This window comes from Crinia signifera, chromosome 3 (assembly GCF_055691185.1).
Source record: "Crinia signifera chromosome 3, ASM5569118v1, whole genome shotgun sequence".
NCBI lineage: Eukaryota > Metazoa > Chordata > Amphibia > Anura > Myobatrachidae > Crinia > Crinia signifera.
The window spans coordinates 190,603,187-190,628,773 of NC_139219.1; the positions used below are offsets into that span (position 1 = coordinate 190,603,187).

The 25,587-nt window shown below is 41.1% G+C and overlaps 1 protein-coding gene across 4 annotated transcripts in view; it reads right to left on the reverse strand.

Moving 5' to 3' along the window:
* The window catches only part of DOP1A (DOP1 leucine zipper like protein A), a 78,447-nt gene that overhangs the window by 36,422 nt on the left and 16,438 nt on the right, over nt 1–25,587 (reverse strand). For 2 of the 4 annotated variants that reach the window (XM_083177135.1, XM_083177133.1), the window contains exons 3-11: nt 16,081–16,262; nt 15,792–15,962; nt 14,896–15,085; nt 11,869–11,967; nt 11,133–11,232; nt 4,096–4,205; nt 3,418–3,526; nt 2,649–2,769; nt 1,363–1,482 (exon numbers count right to left, since the gene is read on the reverse strand). In XM_083177135.1, the coding sequence (XP_083033261.1) occupies nt 1,363–1,482; nt 2,649–2,769; nt 3,418–3,526; nt 4,096–4,205; nt 11,133–11,232; nt 11,869–11,967; nt 14,896–15,085; nt 15,792–15,962; nt 16,081–16,262 (1,202 nt within the window). Of the gene's footprint in view, nt 1–1,362; nt 1,483–2,648; nt 2,770–3,417; nt 3,527–4,095; nt 4,206–4,293; nt 5,246–11,132; nt 11,233–11,868; nt 11,968–14,895; nt 15,086–15,791; nt 15,963–16,080; nt 16,263–25,587 lie in introns of those variants that run through there. The other 2 variants (XM_083177134.1, XM_083177136.1) reach the window with 2 other exon arrangements.

A 25,587-nucleotide genomic window follows, 5' to 3' on the forward strand; every position in this document is an offset into this window, starting at 1 on the left:
ACATTCCGCTGCCGTTTGCACCGATAAGTCCAGTTTTTAACACACAAGATGAACATCCTGTCATAGGCTCTAGACAGGTACATTGTCATCAGTGTGGTATGATATGTCAACATTTATTATGTAGATTAATGTTGACATTCATGATGTCTACATGGAGTGTGGTGTGATATGTCATGATATGTCATCATGCTGTCCCCGGTCACCCAGCTGTGACTTATCTGCTGCCGACTGCTTTTGTGGCAACTGCCAGTTATTGGCAGTCACTTCCGTCTGAATCATCTGACGCAGCGGCATTCTGGTAAGAATTCTCCCCCCATCTCTCCCTCTAGTGCTTAACAGTATCCCTTCCCCAGTAGCCTAGCCCTAATCTCCCTATTCTACAGCATAACACGATAATGACACGTGAAGTAACAACATTCAATGTTGGTACTTCAGGTTGTCAAAAGAACGTTTAATTGTTCTTGTCGTCCTTATGACTACATGTTCAGAATGCTGCTATCTACAAACGCTGACATTTGAGGGGTATCCATGCCCTGACGGCAAGTTATTGGTACATAGAAGTTATTGGTACATAGAAGTGCCGATAACTCGCCGTTAGGGTATTCAATGACTCCTGGCCTTTTCCCTGAGACAAGGTTCACTTACCATCTGCCTCTTCGCATGTTCCAAGGTGAGGTGGCAGTGGCAAGTGTGGCCATTAAAATGGCAAGGCTGGATTTGCGGCAAACATTACTGTGTAAGGGGATCCTTGCTGGGCTTTCATGGAGAAAATTTGGTGAGGGTTTTCGTGTCAAGGATGGCTTATTTTTGGCGAGGAAAAACTATCCTCACCGTACAAACCCCTTTGCCAGCGGCACTGAATACCGCTATTTATGTATGTATGTTGACATACAGTTCACAATGTCAGCACTGATATTTTAGAGTACAAACAACTCTAATCTAATTGTAGCCTTACCTTAACTACATGTATTGACATCATGAATGTCGACATGTTTTCTGTCAACATTGTAGGCATGTTGACATTATGGGGTCTGCATAATGAATGTCTACATCCTGACTGGAACCCAATATCATATCTGAGTCTAATACAACTTTTATGATTTATAATCCACATTCAATGTATACGGTGTATAAAAATACATGGCATTTAAAGGGGAAAAAAAAGAAACAGGTGACAAATGTCATCAGTGTGTAGTCTGCACCACAGCTAAAGCAAAGGACATTTGTCACTGCTGCGTTAGCAAACGATTACTTGCCCACAGGACCAAAAGTACTTAGGCTGTAATAAATCATTTGTGAAGCTTCAGTGGTATTAAATAAAAATTGGCAGCTTTTTATTCAATACAGAATTCCTTTTCTTACCTGCAGCATTCTTCAAACCAACGTGCGATGTAATCCCACATGTAGTAAGGCTCAAAGGAGTTAAACAAAAGGTTGGCTGTTTTAATGAGCTCTGCGGTCCTCTTGTTTTCCCTTAATTTACTGTAGAGAAACAAACAAAAGGCACAGTCATTGTTTTAGGTTATAAATGAAGTAGCCATTACAGAGGTACAAGGACATGTTCTCTTAACACGAAGGACAAATACTGCATCAGTGGAAATATACATAGTATGTACATATTATGTTATGAAACATCATGGCAATTCCTGCAAACGATTATTTAAAATTCTGACTAAATTCTTATATTGAGCTGGAAAATAAGCACACACTGGAAACTCAAAATTAGGGAAAAGGGAGAACAAGTCAAAACATCATTACAGTGGCGATGAATACCATGTGCTAAAACACGCATGTGTTGCGGCATGTGTTTGAGGAAATCAGACATGGAACTAAATGGTGCAAGTGGTGGTGGCACCAAAATTGGGATTTCACAAGAAAATATAATCTCTTAGCACTTTCTTAAATCCCAGGAAATACCCCAAATACTTCCAATGCTACCAGGACCTTTACCCTTACATGTACCTTTATTTATATTGCTCCTGTAAGTGGCACATGCTGTAACCTTATGCGCATGATACTTCTCACTTTGTCCAGCCTATTATAGTGCTGTTGCTCTTCCCAGCAGCACACCATCACCTGATTTTCCTACAGTGACACATGCCTACGCATAACTGTGATGCATGAGAACTGTGATGGTCACAAATGAGAACTTACATTTTTGAGCCATGAAACTGGCACTCCCAAAAATCTCCTCAACCCCAGTTATGACATTGATTTGACATTATTTTACAGTTGGACGGCTAATGCGCTCTTCACAAATACACCTAAATTGGCTATAGGCTTTGCCTTTGCATATAGGCAAAGTATACTGAGGGCGTGTTGTAGGCGTGTACTCGGAATTACAGCTATTTGGAAAAGAAAGAGAGTACTAAAGAGATCGGTCTGATATTATTTTTTGTCTGCACAACAAAATGGCTTTTCTAGGTTGCGTATTAGGGACTAGGTGGATAAAACAAAGAAAATGTTTCTATATATTACTAGCAAAGGAAACGCCCAAAAGCAGAACATTAATGAACAGAAGAGGGTCCTGTATACATTGTGGGGGATAATAGTGGTACAGTCCCAAAATGCGAATTGAGTAATCATCATTCTTTCCCCAGTGTTAGAGACATGTTCGTATCTACATGAAGATACCCAGTATCACTTACCTACTCAGCTGTGCAGGGTCCTTACTGAACGGAGTCTGTGTCTGAAGATCAAGCTCTGCTTTGCACTGTGTGTATAATGTTCTGAACACCTCAATTAGTACATCTTCCAGAATGGCAGGGCCTGGCACCAACACAATTGCATATCTATAAGTCAGCAATACACACACCAGGGACATCTACTTTGCTTAATATATGTTATACTGAAGGAACGTAGGGTCATGCAGACCTATAGTCTACTTCAGGGCACAAAGGCACACATAGTCACAGGTGATAGGAAGGCTAATTGATTACATTTACAGTACATGCGATTACTGCCTTCCGAGAATATTTGGACAACTGTCTGTCCCTGCTCTCCTCTACCAATGTAATGTACCCCCTTTCCCCCAGTGTGTCTCACCTCAAACACAATCAGTGAATAGAGGAGGATACATTTCACAGACCATGCTCAGTACTAAGGGGATTTCACCACAATTTACCCGACCACCGTCTATTAATGGTGTGTCACGCCAACAATGGCCACCCCTCTCCTCTAACCCCTGTTTGTATAACAAGGTAAGAGAAGTAGCAGGAAATAGAATACATAAAAGAGGAGGAGGAGGAAGAAGAAGTTACAGAAGAGGAGACTACAGAAAATGGCTATGGTAGGGAAAGTAATTATAGGAGAGTTGTTATTGATAATGAAAATATAAGAGTGGATGTTGGGAAATAACCAAATCTAATCAAAAGAGCTACAGTATATGACTGTATTGTATCATAACTGGAGAAATACCAAGCTCAGGTTTGTCCAGCAGACTTATAAGGATGCGAAATGGCTTTAGGTCTTGCATCAGTGAATTCTCCCGGCTCAGTTCTTTTCCTTGTAAAATTCCCACCATAGCCTGAAATGACAAACAGGGACACACATTTTTGTATATAAAAAGTACATAAATGAAAAAATGCCAAACTGATTCTGAGTACCATGCAAAGGGCAACCGTGGAAGCCTGCTTTACTACATTAATGCCGCCCAGTGATTTTATGCCGATCGCCGCAAACGTCATAATTAGTTTCAGCACATGGCACCAGCCCCATGCTAGGTGCAAGGAGTCTATCAGAACAGGCCCCTTCCCCGTGTACAAGGCCCAGAATCACACACAGCTTTTGGTACATGCCCACAACACTCCTACTAGGCAGGGTGGTCCCACGCAATTAGGTCCAGGACTGTACGGTGACTATTATCACGGAAAGCTAGATTTGGCCAAGGTGTGCCCGACTTAGATGGGTATATGCAAAATTGCCACTACTTCATTTTCGCAGTATGCAGAAACTTTCCATTACCCCTGAGAGATTTGTGCAATGCAGTCCTAGTAGATATTTATGAACCTATGAAATTAACCCATTATGAAGTAACCACTGGCAGTGACAAATAAGAAGGCACAGTGTAAAATTAGTAAATTTAGTGATACACACCTGCACCAAGAGATCTTTGGAAAAAGTACTGAAATAGAAAGAGGCATGTTCCCCTGGATTGCTTTGTCTCACGCTCCTTGGTCCTACAATTGCCCCATTGTTGTCATATCCTAGAAGAAACACATACATTATGCACATTTACAACGTCCATTAACTATGATCGCAAGGACACAAGGAACACAGGCACTGGTAACTCACCAAATGTGTAGTCCCCATAATGACCGCAAAAAAAGATCACAACACAGTTTAACAACAGAACGACTTACTAAGCTTCATATGCAAGATCATCTACCTGTGTCCTGTCACATACACTTACATAGCTCTGACATATACCCAGTTGTTTCTCACATGCAAAAACAGAGAGTAAAATTGCATCCCCCTCAATATAAACTATTAAATAAGCAGATTTCCCAGAAATTGGAGTTTAGAGAATGATGAGGAGTTGACATTGTGTTTAAAAACACACGAACATGAAAATTGCTGTTCCGTTATTCTGGCTGTATAAATCTAGCATTGTCCATGCAAATGACCCAAGGTATAGTGATGCTGGTTGCTAGGTAATAGGGATACATAAAAGTATGCTTTAGACCAGGGGTAGCCAACTCCAGTCTTTGAGAGCTACCAACAGTTCACGTTTTACAGCTCACCTCACAGATACACAACTGCACTCATTACTGACTAACACATTTTAAAAGATCCACAGGTGGAGCTAATTACTTCAATTGTGATTCTGTGAGGAGATCTGGAATACGTTAACTGTTGGTAGCTCTCAAGGACTGGAGTTGGCTACCCCTGCTTTAGATTGTCCAATTAGCTAAAAAAGTGCATTAATGATAAAATTACAAAAACAATAGCATAATAGGTTGTTCACATCTTAATTTTCAGTTGTGTCATGTTATTTTTACAACAGGCTGGAAAATATCCAATTTGTACAAATTGAGCATATTTGGGGAAAAAAGTTTCCACAATGCTAAAGCAGAATCTGCCACACCTGCAGTGCAACCTGGTTATGCCAAGGTGCACAGTTACTTTCTTTTTTTTACTTTAGAGCCAGCTCATTATCAGGCCCTACATGAGAGGAGCTGGAAATGCCAAATAACACGGGGGCACATTTCTTACACTTGGTGAAGTGATAAAGTGGCTGGTTTTTATCACCGACCAATCAGCTCCTAACTGTGAAGTTACAGGCTTGGTTTGAAAAATTATAGGTAGGAGCTGATTGGCCGGTAATAAAAACCGGACACTTTACCACTTCACAGGGCTTAATAAATGTACCCCTCGGACCCTTATCATACTTGGATAGGTGAATAACAAACACAGTCATTCATATTGCAAAAGGCACTGGATAAACTCTATACTATGGCAGGTATTCAATGGGTAGAATCGCGGCTGGCAGCGAATCCTGTGTAGGATTTGCTGCATTTTCGCCGCAATTCTCCCTTCGGGGAGATTCGCCCGGCAGCCACCCCTCCACCCTATTCAACGCCTCATTTTAACCCCCCCCCCCCCCCGCGAATGCCGCCGGGGAGCTGGGGGACGGCTGCAGGCAGGGAGATGGAAGCCTACCTGCCTGCGCCGGACACTGAGGGGTTGAAGGAGGGCTGTCGGGGACACAGGGAGAGCCCCCAGAGCTGGCAGGGGGCTGTGTTAGGGAGCCGCTACACTCACTGGTCCCGATCGTGCATATGTAATGAATATTAATGAGCGGCTCCCGTCCCCTGCTGGCGAATGTTTTAAAAAAATTTTTTTTTTCAAAAAATAAAATAATAATTGAAAATATATTCACGTGCTGCAAGCACATGAATAGAAATAGCATGCCCCTTCACCAAAAAAATAAAAAAAGCGCTTTATTTTAAAAGATCACATTCCAGCTCACCTAAAAAAGATGACGAATGTAAAAATGGAGAATTATGACGAAAATCAATGGAGAAAGCAGTTCTCCATTTAAGCATTAAATACACTCACGACGAATCCCAGTGAAAACCCCATTGAAATACACCAGCGAATTGCAGCGAGCATGAAACGGAGAACTGTCCGGCATTCGCTTTCGGCGAACAGTGAATAAGGTGAATCATATTTTCAGTGAAAAAAATTCACCGCAAGGAGTGAAAACAGCCCGATTCGCCGAAAAAAAACAGTGAATCGGGAGCATTGAATACTGGCCTATGTGCTAGTGTACCACAAGTGTCTTGTCTTGAAAAAGTTCCCAGCAGACCACGGGAACGAAACGCGTTGACGTCATCACACACCTGGTTAGGTGTTCTACCCGTCAGCCTCCAGCCTGTTTCATACAAGGAGAAGCTTACTACATGCTGCCGGTATTCCAGCCACTTCACGCTGAATAAGCGCATCGCAGCACAAGCTCACCCGCTGGCTCACCGCCGTCTTCACACCCTGCCGCACAGCTGAAGTGCAGCCTTCCCCCCTTGCTGCCGGCAATCAGCTGCTTTCATCCAGCCGCTCTCCACGCTACATCAGGAGAGCCGGGGCTCCACACAGAGCGGAGCATCTCACCAACTGTCCGACACACTCCTTCACCGCCGTGGTCGGTGCGGTGAATCCGTACCTGACTACAGGCAGGCTACACCGGCGAGAAGCCGAGAGCAGTGTAAGTCGCATCAGAAAAGGAACCACCATCCTCTAACAACTGAGACCGCTCGCTGGATACCCCCAAATACTGGCACGGAGCAAGTAATATCTTCAAGGGTGAGCAATAAGATTACAACCTGCGATTTATATTTACAAATTTAATGACCACTTGACTGTATATGAACTGGACTCTATTCTCCATTTACCATCACAACCACCACCTTCCATATATTTTTTGGTTATACTGTATAACCTTATAAAACAGGCTACTTGGCTGTGAATCTATTAGCTACAGATATATTTCCTTCTAACCTAGGGATTCTTTTTATGAGATATTTTTAGTATAAATTTATTAATTATTTGTATGTATCAAGTGTATGTATTTTTATTGATGTATTTTTCCATATAAAATTATAAATTTAACAGTGTGTCCAGCATCTCATTCATCTTCTCTCAGCCAACCAGTGTGTTGTTTTCAAAACTTTTTTAATCAGCAGCGCAATCCACTTCAAATTCCCCCCCTTGTATACACATTATATATATATATATATATATATATACACATACACACACACACACACACACACACACACACACACACACACACTGAAACCATGAGACCAATACCGCACACACTCATATCCAAACAACAGGGAGTGCTGAAACCAATATACGTTGAAATGCAAATTAGCATTTAGAAAGCCAGCAACATCTCGATGAAAAAATGCAAGTTTAATATAGTTAGCAAAAAGTGGCATAAGTGCAATTCAGACAGATAAAAATCAAGGGAAAAATACTCAGCATCTTGCCGACAGCTGTTTTGGTGCGTGTTACCGCACCATAGTCATGGGCCCATGACTAAGGTGCGGTAACACGCACCGAAACAGCTGTCGGCGTGATGTACTTCCTGAAGGGATGATACTTTTTAAAAGCACTAGAATGCCTATTGTTGCTGCTACAAGATGCTGAGTATTTTTCCCTTGATTTTTATCTGTCTGAATTGCACTTATGCCACTTTTTGCTAACTATAATAAACTTGCATTTTTTCAATGAGATGTTGCTGGCTTTCTAAATGCTAATTTATATATATTTTACACACACACACACACACACACACACACACACACACACATATACACAGGGCTATTTTTGTGCAGGCTCTAGCAGGAACTGTGGCCCTTATTCTAGTTCACTCTTTCAGACAAAATATTTCTTAGATGGACAAAACCATGTGCACTGCAGGTGAGGCAGGTGTAAAACCCCACCCAAATCAAATTATCTCTGCACAAGTAACACCTGCCTCACCTGCAGTGCACATGGTTTTGTCCATCTAAGAAATATTTTGTCAGAAAGAGTGAACTAGAATAAGGGCCACAGTTCCTGCTGGAGCCTGCACAAAAATAGCCCTGCATATACATTTGTGAACATGTCTTTCTAATGTCTTAGAAATAAAAGAATAATTATCATCATTATCAACATAAAAAAGGAAATTACTGTAAGTCAAAAATGATGATTCAATTGTTTAATGGGGAACCAAATCGCATTTCCCCCATCAATTGGGCACCCATTGTTTTATAGCACTGATTGTGCCAGCAGTGCCAGATCAAGCCAGGTAAAACAGCTAAACCTGACCACAGTACTGGGCAGTATGCGAAATGCTCCGTTTGGGCCTCCAACTTGATATCTTTTGCACATTTCTCCTCACAAATACTGCTTTCACATCGCAAAGCCTGCTTAGACCCAATATTTGAAACGTTTCATAAAACGGGTCTGAGCAAGTTAAACCCCTTTCACACCGCATATCTTTAAACGGTATTTCAATGCAGTTTTTGTCCTTAAATGGTATTTTAATGCCATTTTTGTCCCTTCACAACATGGGAACCCGTTTAACCAGTAAAATACAAAAAACAGGAAAAGAGCCCACAGTTAATGGATAATGCTCACGTTTGCACTTCCTTTTCAAAGTCCAAAAGAGTTCTCTATTTCTTTCTCAGTGGGATATATGCAAAAAAACACAAAGGGGAGGAAAAAACACACAATGTGTAGTCCTGTTTCCAAATACAGCTGTAATTTTCGGGTTTATAGGCCACACAATATTTCCTCTTTCTTTCCAGTGTTAGTATATCATTATGAGTTCACCACGTGTTGTCTGATTTGTATATAAGCTGTCGTACATGTATGCTTACACATCAAGGTATCTTTGTGACAAGTGTTCTTACTTGTATGCTTACATTCAACTATGTGGGGATCCTCACATCAAGGTATCTGACCAAGGACACACCTCCAGTAGATTTTTCACGCAGTTTTATTGTTAAAAAAAGTGAATTCATATATACATAAAAAGAATATTTTTCCAATTGTTAAAATTGTATACCAGTTACTATGGATTGTTCTATGGCCCAGGTTTGGGAGTCATGAAAAAGATGTTATATACCCGGGAATGCTCACCAATATCAAGGGTCTAATGCAAAGAACATATACTGGATATACCTTAAAAAACAGCAGCACCGCACCAACGCGTTTCGACCCTCAGGTCTTTATCAAGGTGGTGCTGCATATGGGTCCAAGCAGGGTTTAAATACCCTAAGTCCCCTCCCCTTACCCCTTGTCATAGGTGGGTGTGGAAGGCATACAACTCTTTGATAAAACATCATACTTATAATACATTGATGCAAAAACAAACTCTGCAGATGAACACATTAAACAGATGTGCACATATTCTGAAATGAACATAATTTCATAGTTTGTACAAACATATCAATTAAGTGGCCGGAAATCCGGACCGGAAGTCCATATATGGGCGTACTGCCCTGTAACCTGTATCTCGCCTTACACACATAGGGTATTACCTTGTGTGGAACTTTATGAGAACATGAATATACAAGAGGGACTGTTGATTTATTTGAGTATCCTACATAATAACACTTGTCACAGAGATACCTTGATGTGTGTTTAAAGCACCTGATATATGTAATCATACATGTACGACAGCTTATATACAAATCAGACGACAGGTGGTGAACCCATAATGATATACTAACACTGGAAAGAAAGAGGAAATATTGTGTGGCCCATAAACCTGAAAATTACAGCTGTATTTGGAAACAGGACTACACATTGTGTGTTTTTTCTCCCCTTTGTGTTTTTTTGCATATATCCCACTGAGAAAGAAATAGAGAACTCTTTTGGACTTTGAAAAGGAAGTGCAAACGTGAGCATTATCCCCTAATTGTGGGCGCTTTCCCTGTTTTTTGTATTTTACTGTTTATCCATTACCCAGGGAAGGTAACCCCTGGGCAGGTTAGTGCTGCCTTTTTCAGCGCCATTGTTTGTATTACATTTTATTGTATTGAACCCGTTTAAACCCATAGAAAACAGTAGATGAAAAAAACTGAAATGGGTAAAACACTGCTTTATTACCATTAAGAAATACTAGTTTTTGTAGAACCAGTAAATTCACTCTGCACCTTTCAGACTGCACATATTACAGTTTTGAAACGGTAAAAAAACGGCAAAATACCAGGTAAAAAGTGCGGTCTGAAAGTGGTATAACTCAGGAAGCGGTGAGCAGGGAAGAAGTTAGTGCACCTGTCGACAGAAACACCCAAATAGTTGCTAGCAGGCAGGCACAGATGCAGGGGAGTGCGAGAACAATTGAATTGCCCACATAATGTGCTTGCATTTTTCCATTTCTGTTAAATTGGTTTAGTTACCTGAGCAACTTTCAGGATGATGGAATAACAAATATTTACCCATGTAAACATAAAAGTTTCATATTTATGTTACCTACAATCCTGTCTGAGAAGCTGGTTGTCAGTTTTGTAGACATTACAACAGAGAGAGAGAGACATAGGTATAAACTGCATCTGATAAGGTTAAGATAAGTTGTATACACGTATGTAAACTATGTGCTGCCAAAGTGCAAGTTAATTACACACATCCACTATTGGACACTAAACTTGCAGGAGTAAGCAACCAATTATATATCAATCAATCAACCTTACCAGGTTTAATCAAATAATCCTTTAATCAGAGATCCCATTTATTGACTGTGACAAATATGTTACATTTTACTAATACAGTGAATACTCACTGCATACAAATGGCTTAATTCAAACAAGCATTATTAGATCATGCATATATACTGTATAGTAGTGTTCATTCTAGCGCCCACTATCTTTGAAACCCCATGCAGTTCCTGCGGTGTCGCGGTCTGCTGTGGTGTTTCTAGCACAGGTCTGGTTTGCATAGCAGTGCTGATACACAGACCACGCTAGAAGCACTACAGCAGACAGCGACACCCCAGGCAGGGAAGAGGAACTGCATGGGTTTTCAAAGATAGCAGGTGCTAGAATGAACACTAGTATAGTGACATAGTAAGAAAACCACATGACAATTGTAAATAATATATAGCGCACCATTTCAGCTAAATAAAATAATAGACTTACCCAGAAGCCATGCATAAAGCCGCCTATTTAAGGACATATCTCTGCGCAAGACAACTCGGAGTGCAGCGGACAGTATATGGATCATGTCAGGTCGAGTCGCCTATGTAAGGAAGGAAGTGGGGGTAATAAACAGTTACCAATGGGCTGCTTTAAATAGATATATTATTTACCTTAATATCATGGATAATTTCAATAAAAGCACAACACACTTATACGATGTCAAAATGTAACTTAAAAGCTGCACTACGACAGAAAAAGGTCTTCAGAAGGTGGGGGAAAGCAGAAGCTGCAATAGCCTACATTATGTTCTACAGCCCAAGTTGTCAGACACAGCGTGAGAAATAATGCATGCACCATACAAACGTCTGCGTGAAGCAGCCCTGTGGCATCAACCAGGAGGAGATCCATAGCTCCAGGTAGTAATACACCTATATTCCGAGGGCACAATATGGGCATATTTGAATAGATGCAGTGTTAGGATTAATTCTACTTTGCCCTTTGATTTTTCTATAAAAAAATACTGATGAAAACAGCATCAGCTGAATCCCTGATCGTTTATATACAGCATCCAGTGTGTTTGAATAGGAGATCGTATCGAGGAATAAGCTGCTGCTTATGTATGGACCCAATTACATGATCACCAGATATTTTAGATGTTTTAAATATTCATAAGTGAAAAAAAAAACCTGAAAAACATTATTGAAAATAGATATTTAGATTAACCCTAGTACAGTACCTGACTCATGTGGAAGGGGAAACAAAACAGGATGAGGTCTAACGTACTCCTCTGAACCAACACACTGGAGTCTTGCACGGATGTGCTCACGGCCTCCACCTGAAGTGCAACAGTTATAAAAAGCATATTTAAAGAACATGTAACACGTCATATATCAACACAAGATGTATTACAGGATGCCAATATGCATCTAAATATAAACAAGGGTTAAAGCCAACGTTGAACAACATTACTTTTTTTTTGGTACAAACAGATATCAGTAGATCATAAAGTGAACATGGTCTTTACATATCAATAGATCATATTAACCCTTTGAGTGGCAATTGAATTTGTCAAAATTAGGTGTGAAAATTGCCAAACATTTATATTCATCATATGTAGCTTTCACATCACATAAAACATTTTGAAACGTTTTGAAAAACTGTAATTTTAAATAGTATTTTAAACGGGTCTAGTGTTCATATTGAAGCAGATTACCATTTAAAAATACCGTTTAAGTACCATTCACATCACCAGTCAAGCCGTTTAACCTCTGAACACGTTTCTACCCACAGCTTATTTCCTGGTTCAGGGAAGGGACACAAGACAAGGGACAGCCTATCACAGTGCTCTAACCTTTATTTTTTACTAAATACCATTTCAGTGCCATTCAGACAGCACAAAAAACGGCTCTGAATTGGCTTTAAAACGGGTAGGACTCTGCTTTTTAAACGTGTTGAAATACCAGTTAACTTTAAATGGTATTTCAACTATGACACTTTCACACTGCAGCCTTAAACGTTTTAAAAGGCAAAAAAACGGCAATATACCGTTTTAAAAGTGTGATGTGAAAGCTACAATAGTGGCCTGTAATGTTTACGTTGTATAGGAAATATCATCATTTTTACACAACATTTTGTATTTGTTATTATATAAACCAATGTGAGCGACGCTGGCACTTTTAGTGGATATTTTGCACATCTCTTGTAGAGATGTTGGTACTCAAAGGGTTAATCCTCCTGGCCTTTATCCATTCTTTAAATTAGTTTAGAATGTCTTTAGAACATGTATCAAACAAACAAAACAGTAAGATACAGTAATATATAATAGAACTAAACAAACATTTTGAAACAATAAAAGTGGCCAATTGATCAATACAATAGATACTGTAGATACCACAACTTTATAATGATCATAACATATATCAAAAAACAAACACAGACACACACACTAATAATGTCACAAATTAAACAAAAATGATTCTTTATATGTGGTGGTTTCCCGGCACATTGGCAACCATCATAAAAAAGCTTCCAGAAAGCAGAGTATTTGTGGCCTCATTCAGGTTAGTATATAAATCCAATGGTTAACATACAAATCCAATGGTGGGGAAACTGCACATGCACAAGCCCCATTCTGCTGCAAGTCCTGTATGATAGCTCGCAGTCTATCTTCAGCCGCAGCACATTAGGGGGCCAGAGCGCAGACAGTGACAGGCACCGATGTGCCGAGCCCTGGATCTGCATTGTCAGTTGTATACTTCCTTGACCTGGTAAAATAAGTTCCCATGGCCAGTCTGAGTAAGCTTTGGACCAAGTACCTGGACCACAGATGCTGAGAGGAGGTACCCTTTTCTACTGACTTCTGATGCAGAATTAGCAGATTAGTTGTACGATATTGCAGCTGTGCTATACCATACATACTAGAATCAGGCCCTTTATTCTCGCTTTTAACAGAGCAATAAATGCTGTTCTCACCCCCTTCAGTTCCCCTCTACAACACCATTTGATTTTGTAAACTGGTAAAGCTTTTCAGAAAATACAGTAGGGCCACGGGTCCATTTACATTACTGGATATATTATTTTTTATACCATCAGCATTTTCCAAACTTTGAGTTGTGTTTAACTATTAACAATTGCGTTTTGCCGAATCCCAATACACATCCTTAAAATAAACCCCACATTACAGGCAAACAAAAAAAAATGACATTAGTAAATATATTTAGCAACTACAATAAATACAAAATGATAAACATTCGTGCAAGTATATTTCCAAATGATTATATCTTATCAAAATATAGAACACATGCAGAAATGAAAGGAGGATAGTGGATTTCTTTTTTTGGTACTTGTTTCCTAGCACGGCCACAATCGCGATGCCCGCGATTTCCCCATAGGCTTCAATGTTAAAATATTTTAACATTGAAGCCTATGCGCGTCCGACGCGATGCCCCCGATTTCTCCATAGGCTTCAATGTTAAAATATTTTAACATTGAAGCCTATGCGATGGACCCGATTTATCCATAGGCTTCAATGTTAATATTTTAACATTGAAAATGAGTGCATTTAACAGGTAAAAATGGGAAATGGCCCAATATGGTCCATTTCTCATTGGGTATGGCCCCGGCATATGTGTGTAAAAAATAATGGCCCCCCATTGTGACCGCCACCCCCACGCCCGGGCGTCCCTCGCGGGCTTGACAGGTATCCGCGTCCTCTCGCCACGCTTCGGGCTCGGTGGCTCGCTACGCTCGCCAAACTATATATTCTCAACTCCACGCCGACGTGGATAGTAGGGGAATGAAAAGGTCGTAGGACGCGCACCGCCGCCGCTCGCCACGCTTCGGGTTCGCGTCAATCGTGGGGGTGGCGGCCACAATGGGGGGCCATTATTTTTTACACACATGCCGGGGCCATAGCCAATGAGAAATGGCCCATACTGGGCCATTTACTTTTTTTTTCTATGTTAAATGTACTCAGTTTCAATGTTAAAATAATTTAACATTGAAGCCTATGGAGACGCGATGGACCCGATTTCTCCATAGGCTTCAATGTTAAATTATTTTAACATTGAAGCCTATGGAGAAATCGGGTACATCGCGTAGGTCGCGTAGGTCGCGTTGTGTGCGTTTTGGTATGCACCCGACGCGATTTTTTCCGACACGACCACCACGATAGAAATCGTGGTGGCCGTGCTAGGAAACAAGTACCCTTTTTTTTCTTTTCCTTGAGCTGTCAGAACCTTAGCAGGTTTGCAGATCACATTACCATTAATTCAATGTCACTTCCAATGATGTACAGCTGGTCTTCCATTGACAGCTTCCGATTGAGATGGGACAGGACATATGTGATGCCAGGCAGTCGTACAGCAGGACTGGTGAGCAGACTGCCCCAGAGAGCACTATAAAAGGCAGATTGTTCCACTGCTGAGGCCACCTTCTCCAGGAGGGTGTTAGTTCTGCAAAGTGTAAGGCATGTAATGGCATAAATCATTTTACTAGCACTGCAAAATCTTGTATACGGGAAAAAAGGCAACACAACTTTTAAGACAGGTAAATAATGATAGGCATTACCATTGCACTGTTAAAAGTGTACCACAAGTAATGAGGAAAGCTATATTACCAGTAACATCTTGTATCCCTATTTACACACAACAGTAAGGGGTCAATTCAATTATGGGTTAGGGGGCCAAGTGTTGCTGCAATGATACCATGGGGGAAATGTAATAGGACGAGAGAATTAGAAAGTGAGAGATTTGGTAAACACTGTAATTGCCGCTTTACAAAAAACTCCAAACTTACCAAATCTCTCACTTCCTGATTCTCTCATCCTATTACATTTCCCCCCATATCTCACTGCAGACTTGCAGATTTTAGTACGGAGCTCTGTAGGTATGTAAAGAAAATTATGCGAGTACAGGGCTCCCAGAACTGTAGCATATGGCTGACCTTTTACCATGAGGCAAACTACAGCTAACTGATGTGAACCCTAAAAAACTTAAATACTGAAACCAAATCTAATCTACATTTGTTACAATGATGTGCTATATAATGACCTGCCATAAACATATGGGTAGTTATTGGCTCCGGGGGGTGGAACAGAGATATAGGTCATGAATTGCTATGCTCATTCATAATGACATTGACAGTTAATAAGTCACTAACCTGTCATAATATTCAGAGCCCTCCTCCAAGCCAGGAAGTATACCAGTGAGAAGTCCTTGCAGGCCTGGTTTTAAGGTCTTGCCCAAAGGTAGGTAATACATTTCATACAGACTAAGTAATACTGGTTTCACAGACATAGCAGCGTTTGTAAGAAGAGGAAAAAGGCCAGCACTAAAAAACACATAATAAGAAGATGTTACTTAACATTAAATAAGAATAAACTACCAACAACATGTTTGCAAAACAATCCATTCTAAGAATATGGTGCATTGCATGAGAGATCCCTTACCTGTATAAAAAGAGGTCCTTGGCTAGGCGCTTTGGTCCAATAATTTTGAAAATGATCTCGTATGTTTCCAGAGCTTTCCTGTGAACACCCCCTGGTAATGCTGGGTGGAGGCATTGCGCCAGACGTTTCCCTATAGTTAACTTCTTAGGGACAACTTGATATTTTGCATTATTTTGTAATACCTGCCAACAGAAGAAACCCATTTAATGAGACTTCACAAAGCACTTTACAGATGACTATAGTTTGCTATTTGTGCAAATGTTTGTAACAAATCCTTGATAAAAGTTTTTCACTAAATCGAAACACTGACCATGTTTGTTCAACTATCATGAGGTGGATAAAGGCTACTCCCACTTTTATCTGGATTGGCGAGTACCCTTCTATTATGAATATTACATACTGTATGTGATAACTTTGTAATTAATGGAACACTCACTTGCTAAAGAGGTTTTCTAGAAAATGTTAAAAACATTCTCTCTCTATATACTATATATATATATATATATATATATATATATATATATATATATTTATTACACACATACAAAGCAGATATTCCATATGAAACGAAAGGCAGCATCACTGGTTGTTATTGCAAAGCAAAGTTAATTGTATTAGCAAGTACTAATGCCCAGTTACCAGGTACAGCTCCAAGCCCTTGACATACTTTAGATTATTATACATTTATAAAATGTTGCCTTAATGACAGAAACCCCACTAACAAGATTGAATACACAACCGTACATTAAGGGGGTGGTTAAGAGTGGAGGGGCCCCGTGTGCACCATACACCCTGCACTCATTACATATATTCCAATGCATGCTTTATTTTCCAACTACCCCACACCTCCTAGCGTAAATGCAGCCTGAACTACTTCCAAACTGTCACCTAAACCTCATCACAGAACCACAGCAGGATCACTCCACAACTGTAAACAACAGCACCAGAGAGACACTGCTCACAGAACAACAGCACATCACTGTCCACAAAAATGTCTATTACTACATAACTCCAACAACCTGACCTCAATCCTAATCAAATCTGATCTCTTTAAAGAACTTGAACAGGGCTCTATTTTCCCTTCAGTTCTGTATCACCCTACACATTTCTGACAGAATTTTTTTTAACTATTTTATTAATTTACCAGTTAGTTTTCCAGTTATTCATTAAAATATATTTTTAATTAAATTTTATCTATAATTGTGCCACATAAAAATTAAATTGCACAATCTGCACCCTTTTCCCGCCTATTCTGCATCTATTCACCTTATTTTGTCACAACAGAGGCCATCTAGAAGACAGATATAACACTCTGGGGCATGGTTGTCCTCTGATATACACACATCTTGGGTAGTTTACGGCACACCAAAGAATGTATCAGTATATCAGAGCACGGCCTCACACCCATGTATCTATAATGCACCATACACACAGTGCGATTCTCACTAACTTTCAATTTGATTTTGACTATATAGTCAAAACCAGGGCTGTGGAGTCGGAGGAAATTTTGAGTACCTGGAGTCGGAGTCGGCAAACAATGCACCGACTCCGACTCTGAAAATGATAATTAATGACTTCTTTACTGTAAGAATAAAGACCAATGCATGCAGTGCCTCACATAACCGCAAAACGAACACGTTAAGTGACCGTGAAAAAGCATGCTTTTCATGTGCTTCACTATATGGCACGCAACGCACAATTCGGAGCACCAATACTTATAAATGTATTCTCCCTTGTAGTTTACAACTTATTTCCAACGTTCAATAAGGTTTTCAATACCTCGTTGGTAGAAATCACCTGGTGTAGACTCGAAAAATTCATTCAACCAAGCTCTCCCACCATACGCACAACATCTTTTTACGCGGATGAAGATCTTGTTTCATGAGCGGGGTCGTTTGTTTACCTTGGCTAAGCCATTCCTTACGCTGGTTCATATTGATGTACAGGCACCATTTTTCGTCGCCAGTAACGATTCGGTAAAGAAATCGTTCCTTGTATCCATGAATTGAACGGTGACGAGCAAGCAAACCAGCGGAGATTGTGGCTCCTTGATTTTTGTTGTCGTCACAAAGCAAGCGTAACTCATGCTCCACACTTCTGAACCTTTCCTATTGTTTTTGTTCCCAAAACAACTAAATAATGTGGTTTTTATCTTTGAACTGGTAAAGTTCCTGTTCCTGATGTTTATGCCTACTGCTACTATCCAGCCATTTAATTAATTAATAAAAAAATTAATAAAGCTTTGTTTTCATTGTGTTTGTCCTTTGCTTAAACTGTTCAATACAGTAGACTGTTGGCTTCCCAGCCTTTAGTTTCTGTAGTAATAATATGTATGTTGCCTTTCTTTCCTTCAAGGAATGTATCAAATACATTCGCATATTAATACAGAGGAGTCGGAGTCGGTGTCAGAAGTACGAGGAGTCGGAGTCGGAACATTTATCTACCGACTCCACAGCCCTGGTCAAAACTGAATCGAATTTGAATGGTTTCCAGCCGCATGCTCCCTATATCGAATAGAAAAATAGACTGCAGACAAGATCTGTACTATATAGTCCAATTCGAATGAGTTCTGCTTGCAGTGCAATTAGATCGATTTGGGATCGAAACGCAAGGCAATTACACTGAGTGTACAACCCTTTACACACATACATATACAGTATATGCATCTATATCTATACAATACTGTAGTTAAAATGCTTCTATTTTTCAACAGTCTGAAATGTCACCTGCTCCATATTCATCCTATGCCACTTATGTGCCAATTACAGTGTGCAGCACTTACCCTGAATTACAGACTTGGCAAGAGGAGCTGGACAAGGCTATAGGTTAATTAAGAGCAGAAAATCTGCCATTCACCTTCCTGCTGACACCTTACAAGTAAAAATATTATTGTGCCACATCTGCCTGAACACCTGAGTAGGCTCATTTTAATGAAGTACAGAACAAGCCATCCCAGGATAGAAGATGGTAGACAGAAATGATGACTTGGCATTGTCTCAAATGAATGACAGACAGTGTAAATGAAACTAGTACCCACAGGAGCCATGGTTTCTGTACAGGTAGTGTACATAGCGAAACTGCCAATAGCCAAGTCAGTACTTTTAGAGAATTGATCTTAGTGTTCAAATTAAATATATTCCCACAACGCTCGGGCTCCTCACATAACATTACTTATTTCATCATTTACAGAACAAGGATCATAATACAGCTAAAAGTAATACAGAATAGAATGTGGCAGCTGTAAAAATTAACAATAGGAAAGGACAGGGTGGTAGTGGTCATGGCTAATGACACAGACTCACTTAAAAAATGCCTGGACACTCCTGCATTTACCCCAAAACCCAGAAAATGTCAGGTTATCACCCCTAAACGCCAGCTTCCTGTCAATCAAACAGCGAGAGGATTAGGCTTCAATAGCATAATCCTCTTGCAATTTGATTGACAGGAAACTGGCGTTTAGCAGTGATAACCTAGTATTTTCTGTCACTAATGCCCCTCACACGAGCACGATGCGCAAGGAATGCATGTATCGCTCGGTAATCACTCAATTTGCAGATTCTCTAATTAGTCATTGCTCAAGTCTGAATTAGGCCCTTACCCGATCTACTCGGTGCTGCCAAATACGTGGAGCATTTAAGGCTGAAATGTGCAAATTTACAAGGAACCCATGGAACAGAAGCCCTAGATGTACCTTTCTATCACTATATATATATATGTGTGCTGCATTTTATGCCCAAGAAGTGCCCTATAAATCTGATGGCACAATTAGCAGCACATCTTATATGCACCTTCACAACTTTCCAATGTATTCTCCAGTCAGTGGTCTCACTTATCTGTGTGTGTGTGTTATTCTCCATCTTGATTTCTTTTTCAACTGTTTCTCTCAACGCTATCCTCCCGCCTTGGTCTCTCTCTTATCTATGCATATTCTTTCTGATCTCTGTTCTTGTGGGCAGGGCACAACGGACAGGGACATTAGGCATGCTTTGGTGGGGAGCATTGCAGATGGAACACCGTAGCACTGGTTTCTGATAGGAGACAGACTGTAGTCCCTCTCATCGCTGTCCCCATTTTGTCCCGCAATGAGAGTCCAGGGGGGTGGGAGGGTTGGTCATAGAGCCACAGGCATGTTGAGCTTCTGGCATGTTGGGGGAGCTGGCAATGAACAGATCTGTATAGTGCTTTTTTAACCAAGGAAATTTGTTCGGATTATTCACCAACTTTGTTACATTATTGTAGAGATTAAAATATTGTCCCAGACCATTTGTGTATGCTGTTTCTGCTCAAAACGCCATAGATTGTATGCAGAATAAGGGGTATATTCAATGTGGGAACGCTCCGACAGTCGGAATCCCAGGCCGTTTTCCTTCAGCTCACCTGCAACTCAAAGTTCCACCTGCCAAGTGTCAAAAAGTGGGAGTGTCAGCAAAATCGGCCACGGACTGTCGAGAAGCAGTGGCGAATCTGACAATCTGTGGCCTTTTCCGACAAAAAAGATCCGACTTGTTTTAAAGTCAGATCCGTTTTGTCTAACTCCGCCTTCAACGCTGCCAGACGGCAACATTGAATAGGTGGTGGCCGCTATTTCCCCCCAGCGAAAATAGCGCCCGACATTGAATACCCCCGTAGCCTTTTATGAGGCAAAACTGCTGGAAGCTGCTAGGGTGGCTTCTGTGCCAAATTGAATACCTCCCACCCCACATGACTATTTTCTTCAGCTTGTTTACATTGTAAGTAGTTGACCTAATAGAATATTTACCACATAGGGGGTATTTATTTGGTGCCAATTTTTCATGTTTTTTAGGTTGAATTGCAATTCGACCTTTTCAATTAAAAAGTAAATTTTTCGCCTTTGAGGTAAATTTGTCCTGGTAGAAAAACACATAGATTAAGATGTTTTCAGTTGAAATTACGGGCGTATTTTGACGGTTTCTAGTCCATTTTGATCCCATACCTTTTCACCCCCACAAAAAAAGGACAAACAGGCATAGGCAAATTTTTTTAAGAAAATGCCCGTATTTGAATACACAGGAGCCAAAATAGACCAGTTTTTCACCTAAGCAGGAAAAAAAACGAACTAATTGAATACCCCCTTTAGGAGCCAAAATAGTTTACAAATATGGGATTTAAATTAGTTATCAAAAAGTTGAAGCTATTTCATCAAGACAAATTTTTTTTTTTAAATCATAAGATTAGGTTTGTAACTATGGACTGCTAGATTGCAGGGAACATTCTCATAACAGGCAGTAAAGCATGAGCAATAACATAACCCAATATAACAATGCCAGTCAATGAACTGGACAATGAGTTCCACAAAGAAAAATGCTATTTTGTGACGCTATGGATGACTAGGCAGTAATTTAAGAATACTGAAAGAAGAGTAAGGTCAACAAAAATAAATAGCTTTAAAACCCATTGTTTAGTCTTCTGGAAAGTAGACTCTAGTTTCTATATGGCTGGAATGAGCCTAGCAAAGATGCACAGCTCGCAACAGATTTAGCTTTTATATTTAGCTCATGCTGTGGAAACCGCTAGGCCACCAGGGTTTTTAAGCAGTGCCAACCCCATAAAGAATTAGACACTGAACTGCCAATGGTTTTTTAGTTATCAGTTACTGTTGGCTCCAGGACAGGATGGGCATTAGCCACACCCCTTTTTTTACATCAGCACAGCTCCTGCCAAGGGAAGCTCCTCTTCTCCCCCTTAGGTGAACACAGAAGCTATTTTCAGATGCATTCTGACAGAGAGGAGCTGTGTAGTCGCCCCCATATCTTATCTGTCTTCAGATTCAGGTTAAACTACCCTCACATCTCACTCCTTTGTGTAGGAATGTGCCTATACATTGTTAGAAGGGTTGTATATATACACTGCAGTGTATTTCTGTATTTATTATTTTCAATATTTTATTATTTTGCTGTTTTCTTTAACAGACCCACGCTGTGTGTTTCACAGCCGCAGTATTAATTTATTTACTAGTGCTAGAATACAGTGCTTTCTATATTTCTTTTTCTCACTACATTCTGTGTAATTGTGTGTGAGATTGTTAGTCATTACCCACACTATGTCTGTTAAAGGTACATCGGCGAGGAGCAAGGAGGGCGTTTCTCCAGTGCTCCACGTAAACACAACGTTCCTTATGTAAGGAAAATATTTCATGCCTTGAGCAGGAAGCGGTACATCTGTCAGACCACACTTAGGTCTACAGTCATTAGGTCGACCCCGGAAGGTCGACTGTCCCCAAGGTCGACAGTGTTAAAGGTCGACGTGGGTTTAGGTCGACATGAGTTTTGCACTGTTTTTATACCTGAATGTCGACACAGTTGGAGTTGAACCACAGCCGTAGCAATGCTACGCTCGGCACACTATTTTATTCTCCCACCACGCCCTAGTGGATGGTAGGGCATGAAATATCACCTGTCGGCACAAGTCGGCTCAAAAAACTGTGAAAAACTCATGTCGACCTAATGACTGTCGACCTAAACACATGTCGACCTTTAACCCTGTCGACCTTGGGGCCAGTCGACCTTCCGGGGTCGACCTAATGACTGTCGACCTAAGTGTGGTCTGACAGATGACCGTTTCCCCTTGAGCAGGACCATACTGGCATCAGTGACCTTTGCTTGGCAGGCCCCCCAGCTGCACAACCCTCTCTGGCACAGCCCCTGTGGAACCAGAGTGGGCGGCTTCACTATCCTAGGCCATGAAAAAGCTGGCTTCTCATCTGGCAGCTGTTAGACCCGCAGCTCCTCAGGTGCCTGTAACCAACGTAGCTACAAAAATGCCCTGGATTCAAGGCCTGACCCAGTCCATTCAAGGATTAGTCCAACTCTTCTCCTCTCTACAATAGGTTTTGGGCGCACCTCATTCTCAGAGATTCGCCTGCAGGGAGACTTCCATGTCTAGACAGATAGTGGATTCTCAAGAAGAGGATTTCACTGACTAACACATTGATTCAGAGGAAAAAATAAAAGGTAGAGGAATCGTCTGCTTCTCCAGAGTCTTATATGACTCAAGCTAGAGTGGACTCCTTGATTAAAGCCAGTAGAATGGCTTTAAACATGAAGTATCCAGACTCACTACCTCCTTCGGATGTTCCTATAGTCAAACATATAAAGAAGGATCAGGCAGTTTTTCCTTAATTGGATCAGCCGGATGGTTTCTTCCAAGAGGCATGGAAACATCCTAACAAACAATTTCTAATATCCAGGCGGATTTCTGCTTATTATACATTAGTAGAGGATCACAAGAAATGGGAGTTACCACATCTGCTAGATGCCCATGTCACTAGCTTGGTCAAGCCTACCACATTACTGATCCTGGATGTGACTTCACTCCGAGACCTGGGTGACAAGAAAATTGAATAGTTCTTAAAAATCAATTTATACCAATGCAGGTGCTGCCATTTGTCCAGCCTATGCCGCAGCTTGGACTTCTATGGCGGCCGGTAATTGGGCCGACTTGTAATGTTATTGCAATCCAGTACTCGCAGATCAGATATGTTGACCCTTGTGGACAATACTAGAAAAGGAGGGTACCATTTGATTGAATGTGTTTTGGACCGGGGTATATTTGCCTCCAAGGTTTCAGCATCATCGGTGGCGGCACATTCAAATTCAAATTGTATTTGTCACATACAAAAATCATACACAGTACAATATGTAGTGAAATGCTTTTTTTATACAACTGTCCTACATTACATCGGCTGAGGAAGAGTGTAGAGAGAGAATGTGTCGGGTAGGTCCAGAAGGAAAGAAAGACCCGGTACTAGGAGGTCTGGTTGAGGGCTCTAATGGCCTGAGGGAAGAAGCTCCTTCTCATGCGCTCTGTGTTTGCCTTCCATGAGCGGTAGCGTTTCCCTGACCACAACAGAGAGAATAGTTCATTGTTGGGATGGCTGAGGTCATTCATTATCTTCCTGGCTTTGGTCTGGCATCGCTTGCTGTATATAGTGTCCAGGTCTGGGAGCTGGAAACGGATGGTACGCTCTGCCGATCGCACAACCCTCTGGAGAGCTTGCCTTATGGCATCGTGCCTTATGGCTTAGATCTTGGAAAGCTGATAATGAATCTAAAAAAGTGTTGGAGGCGCTTACATTTTCTGGTTCAGTACTTTTTGATCCAGAACTGGACAAGATAGTGGCAAATATTGCAGCATCAAAGTCAGCCTTTCTGTCCTCAGGTCCACAAACACCTAGGCAGAATGCTTTTCAGACTTTTCGTCCAACCGGTAAGGCACAATCCCAGTCTTTTCAATGTCCTCAGCCTTCCTTTCAAAAAAGTCCAAACAAGGTTGGACCGGTCGATGTCAGGCTCCTAAACAGCCTGAAAAGCCAACAGCTTGACGCCAACATAAGCTTACCTGTGGCTTCGGCACGGGGGGATCACCTCCTTAATTTTGAGGGAGTCTGGCAAAACATCAACTCTGGACTCTTGGGTCTTACAAGTAGTCTCAAATGGCTACTTACTTATTTTTCCAGTCAAGACCTCTGGTTCAGTTCTTTTCAACTGGGCTCCCTACAGATCGGAAGGCCACCACTTTTAAATTAGCCATTTCCACACTTCTGAAGTCACAGCTCTCGCTCAGAGAGGCACTAGCTTTTCCTTAAAACTTTCCCTAGTTTCCAAACCAGAGGGATCTTTCCATCCTATTCTAAATTGAAGAAACTCTACTTGTTTCTCAGGGTCCCGAAATTCCAAGTGCAATCCTGCAATTGATTCTTCAGTCCCTAAAACCTAGACTGAGATTACATGGCGTCCTTGGACAACCAAGATGCACACCTCCACATCATAATTTGGGAACATCACCAATGCTTCCTGCATTTTAAGGTGAAGGACACCCACGTCCAATTTCAGGCCCTTCCATTCAGACTTTTCCACAGCCCTGAGAGTATTTACAATAGTCATGGCGGTGATGGCGCCTCAGATTCACCTGCAAGGTGTTCGCTTACTTCCTTATCTAGACGACCTCTTAATACTAGACCAGTCTCAAGTTAATGATTGACTTGGGGACACGGATAGACACGTCTTCTCAGAGGGTCTTTCTACCCCAAGACAAACAGAAGGAACTATGATCTATGCTTTGTTCATTCCTTCAACATCGGAGAGTATCAGTACATCAGTGTACGAGGATACTAGGGAAGTTGGTATCATGCTTTCCCATGGTGGAATTTAGTCAGTTCCATTCCCGTCCCCTTCAGCTGGCGCTCCTTGCATGATGGAACTGCTCACATTTCAACATCACAACAGATTTCTTTCTGTTGTCTCAGGAGGTTCGTCTTTCACTCCGGTGGTTGCTCCAGTCGTCAGATATTTCCAATGGACGCTCCTTTGCCAACCACACATGGGTACCCTAACAACAGATGTGAGCCTCCAGGGTTGGGGGTCAGTAGTGGAAGACCACTCCTTCCAGGGTCGCCGGTCGACTCATGAATCGAAACTTCCTATAAATATACTGGAGTTGAGAGCCATTTATTGAGCTTTATGTCAAGCAGATTTCACACTTCACGGA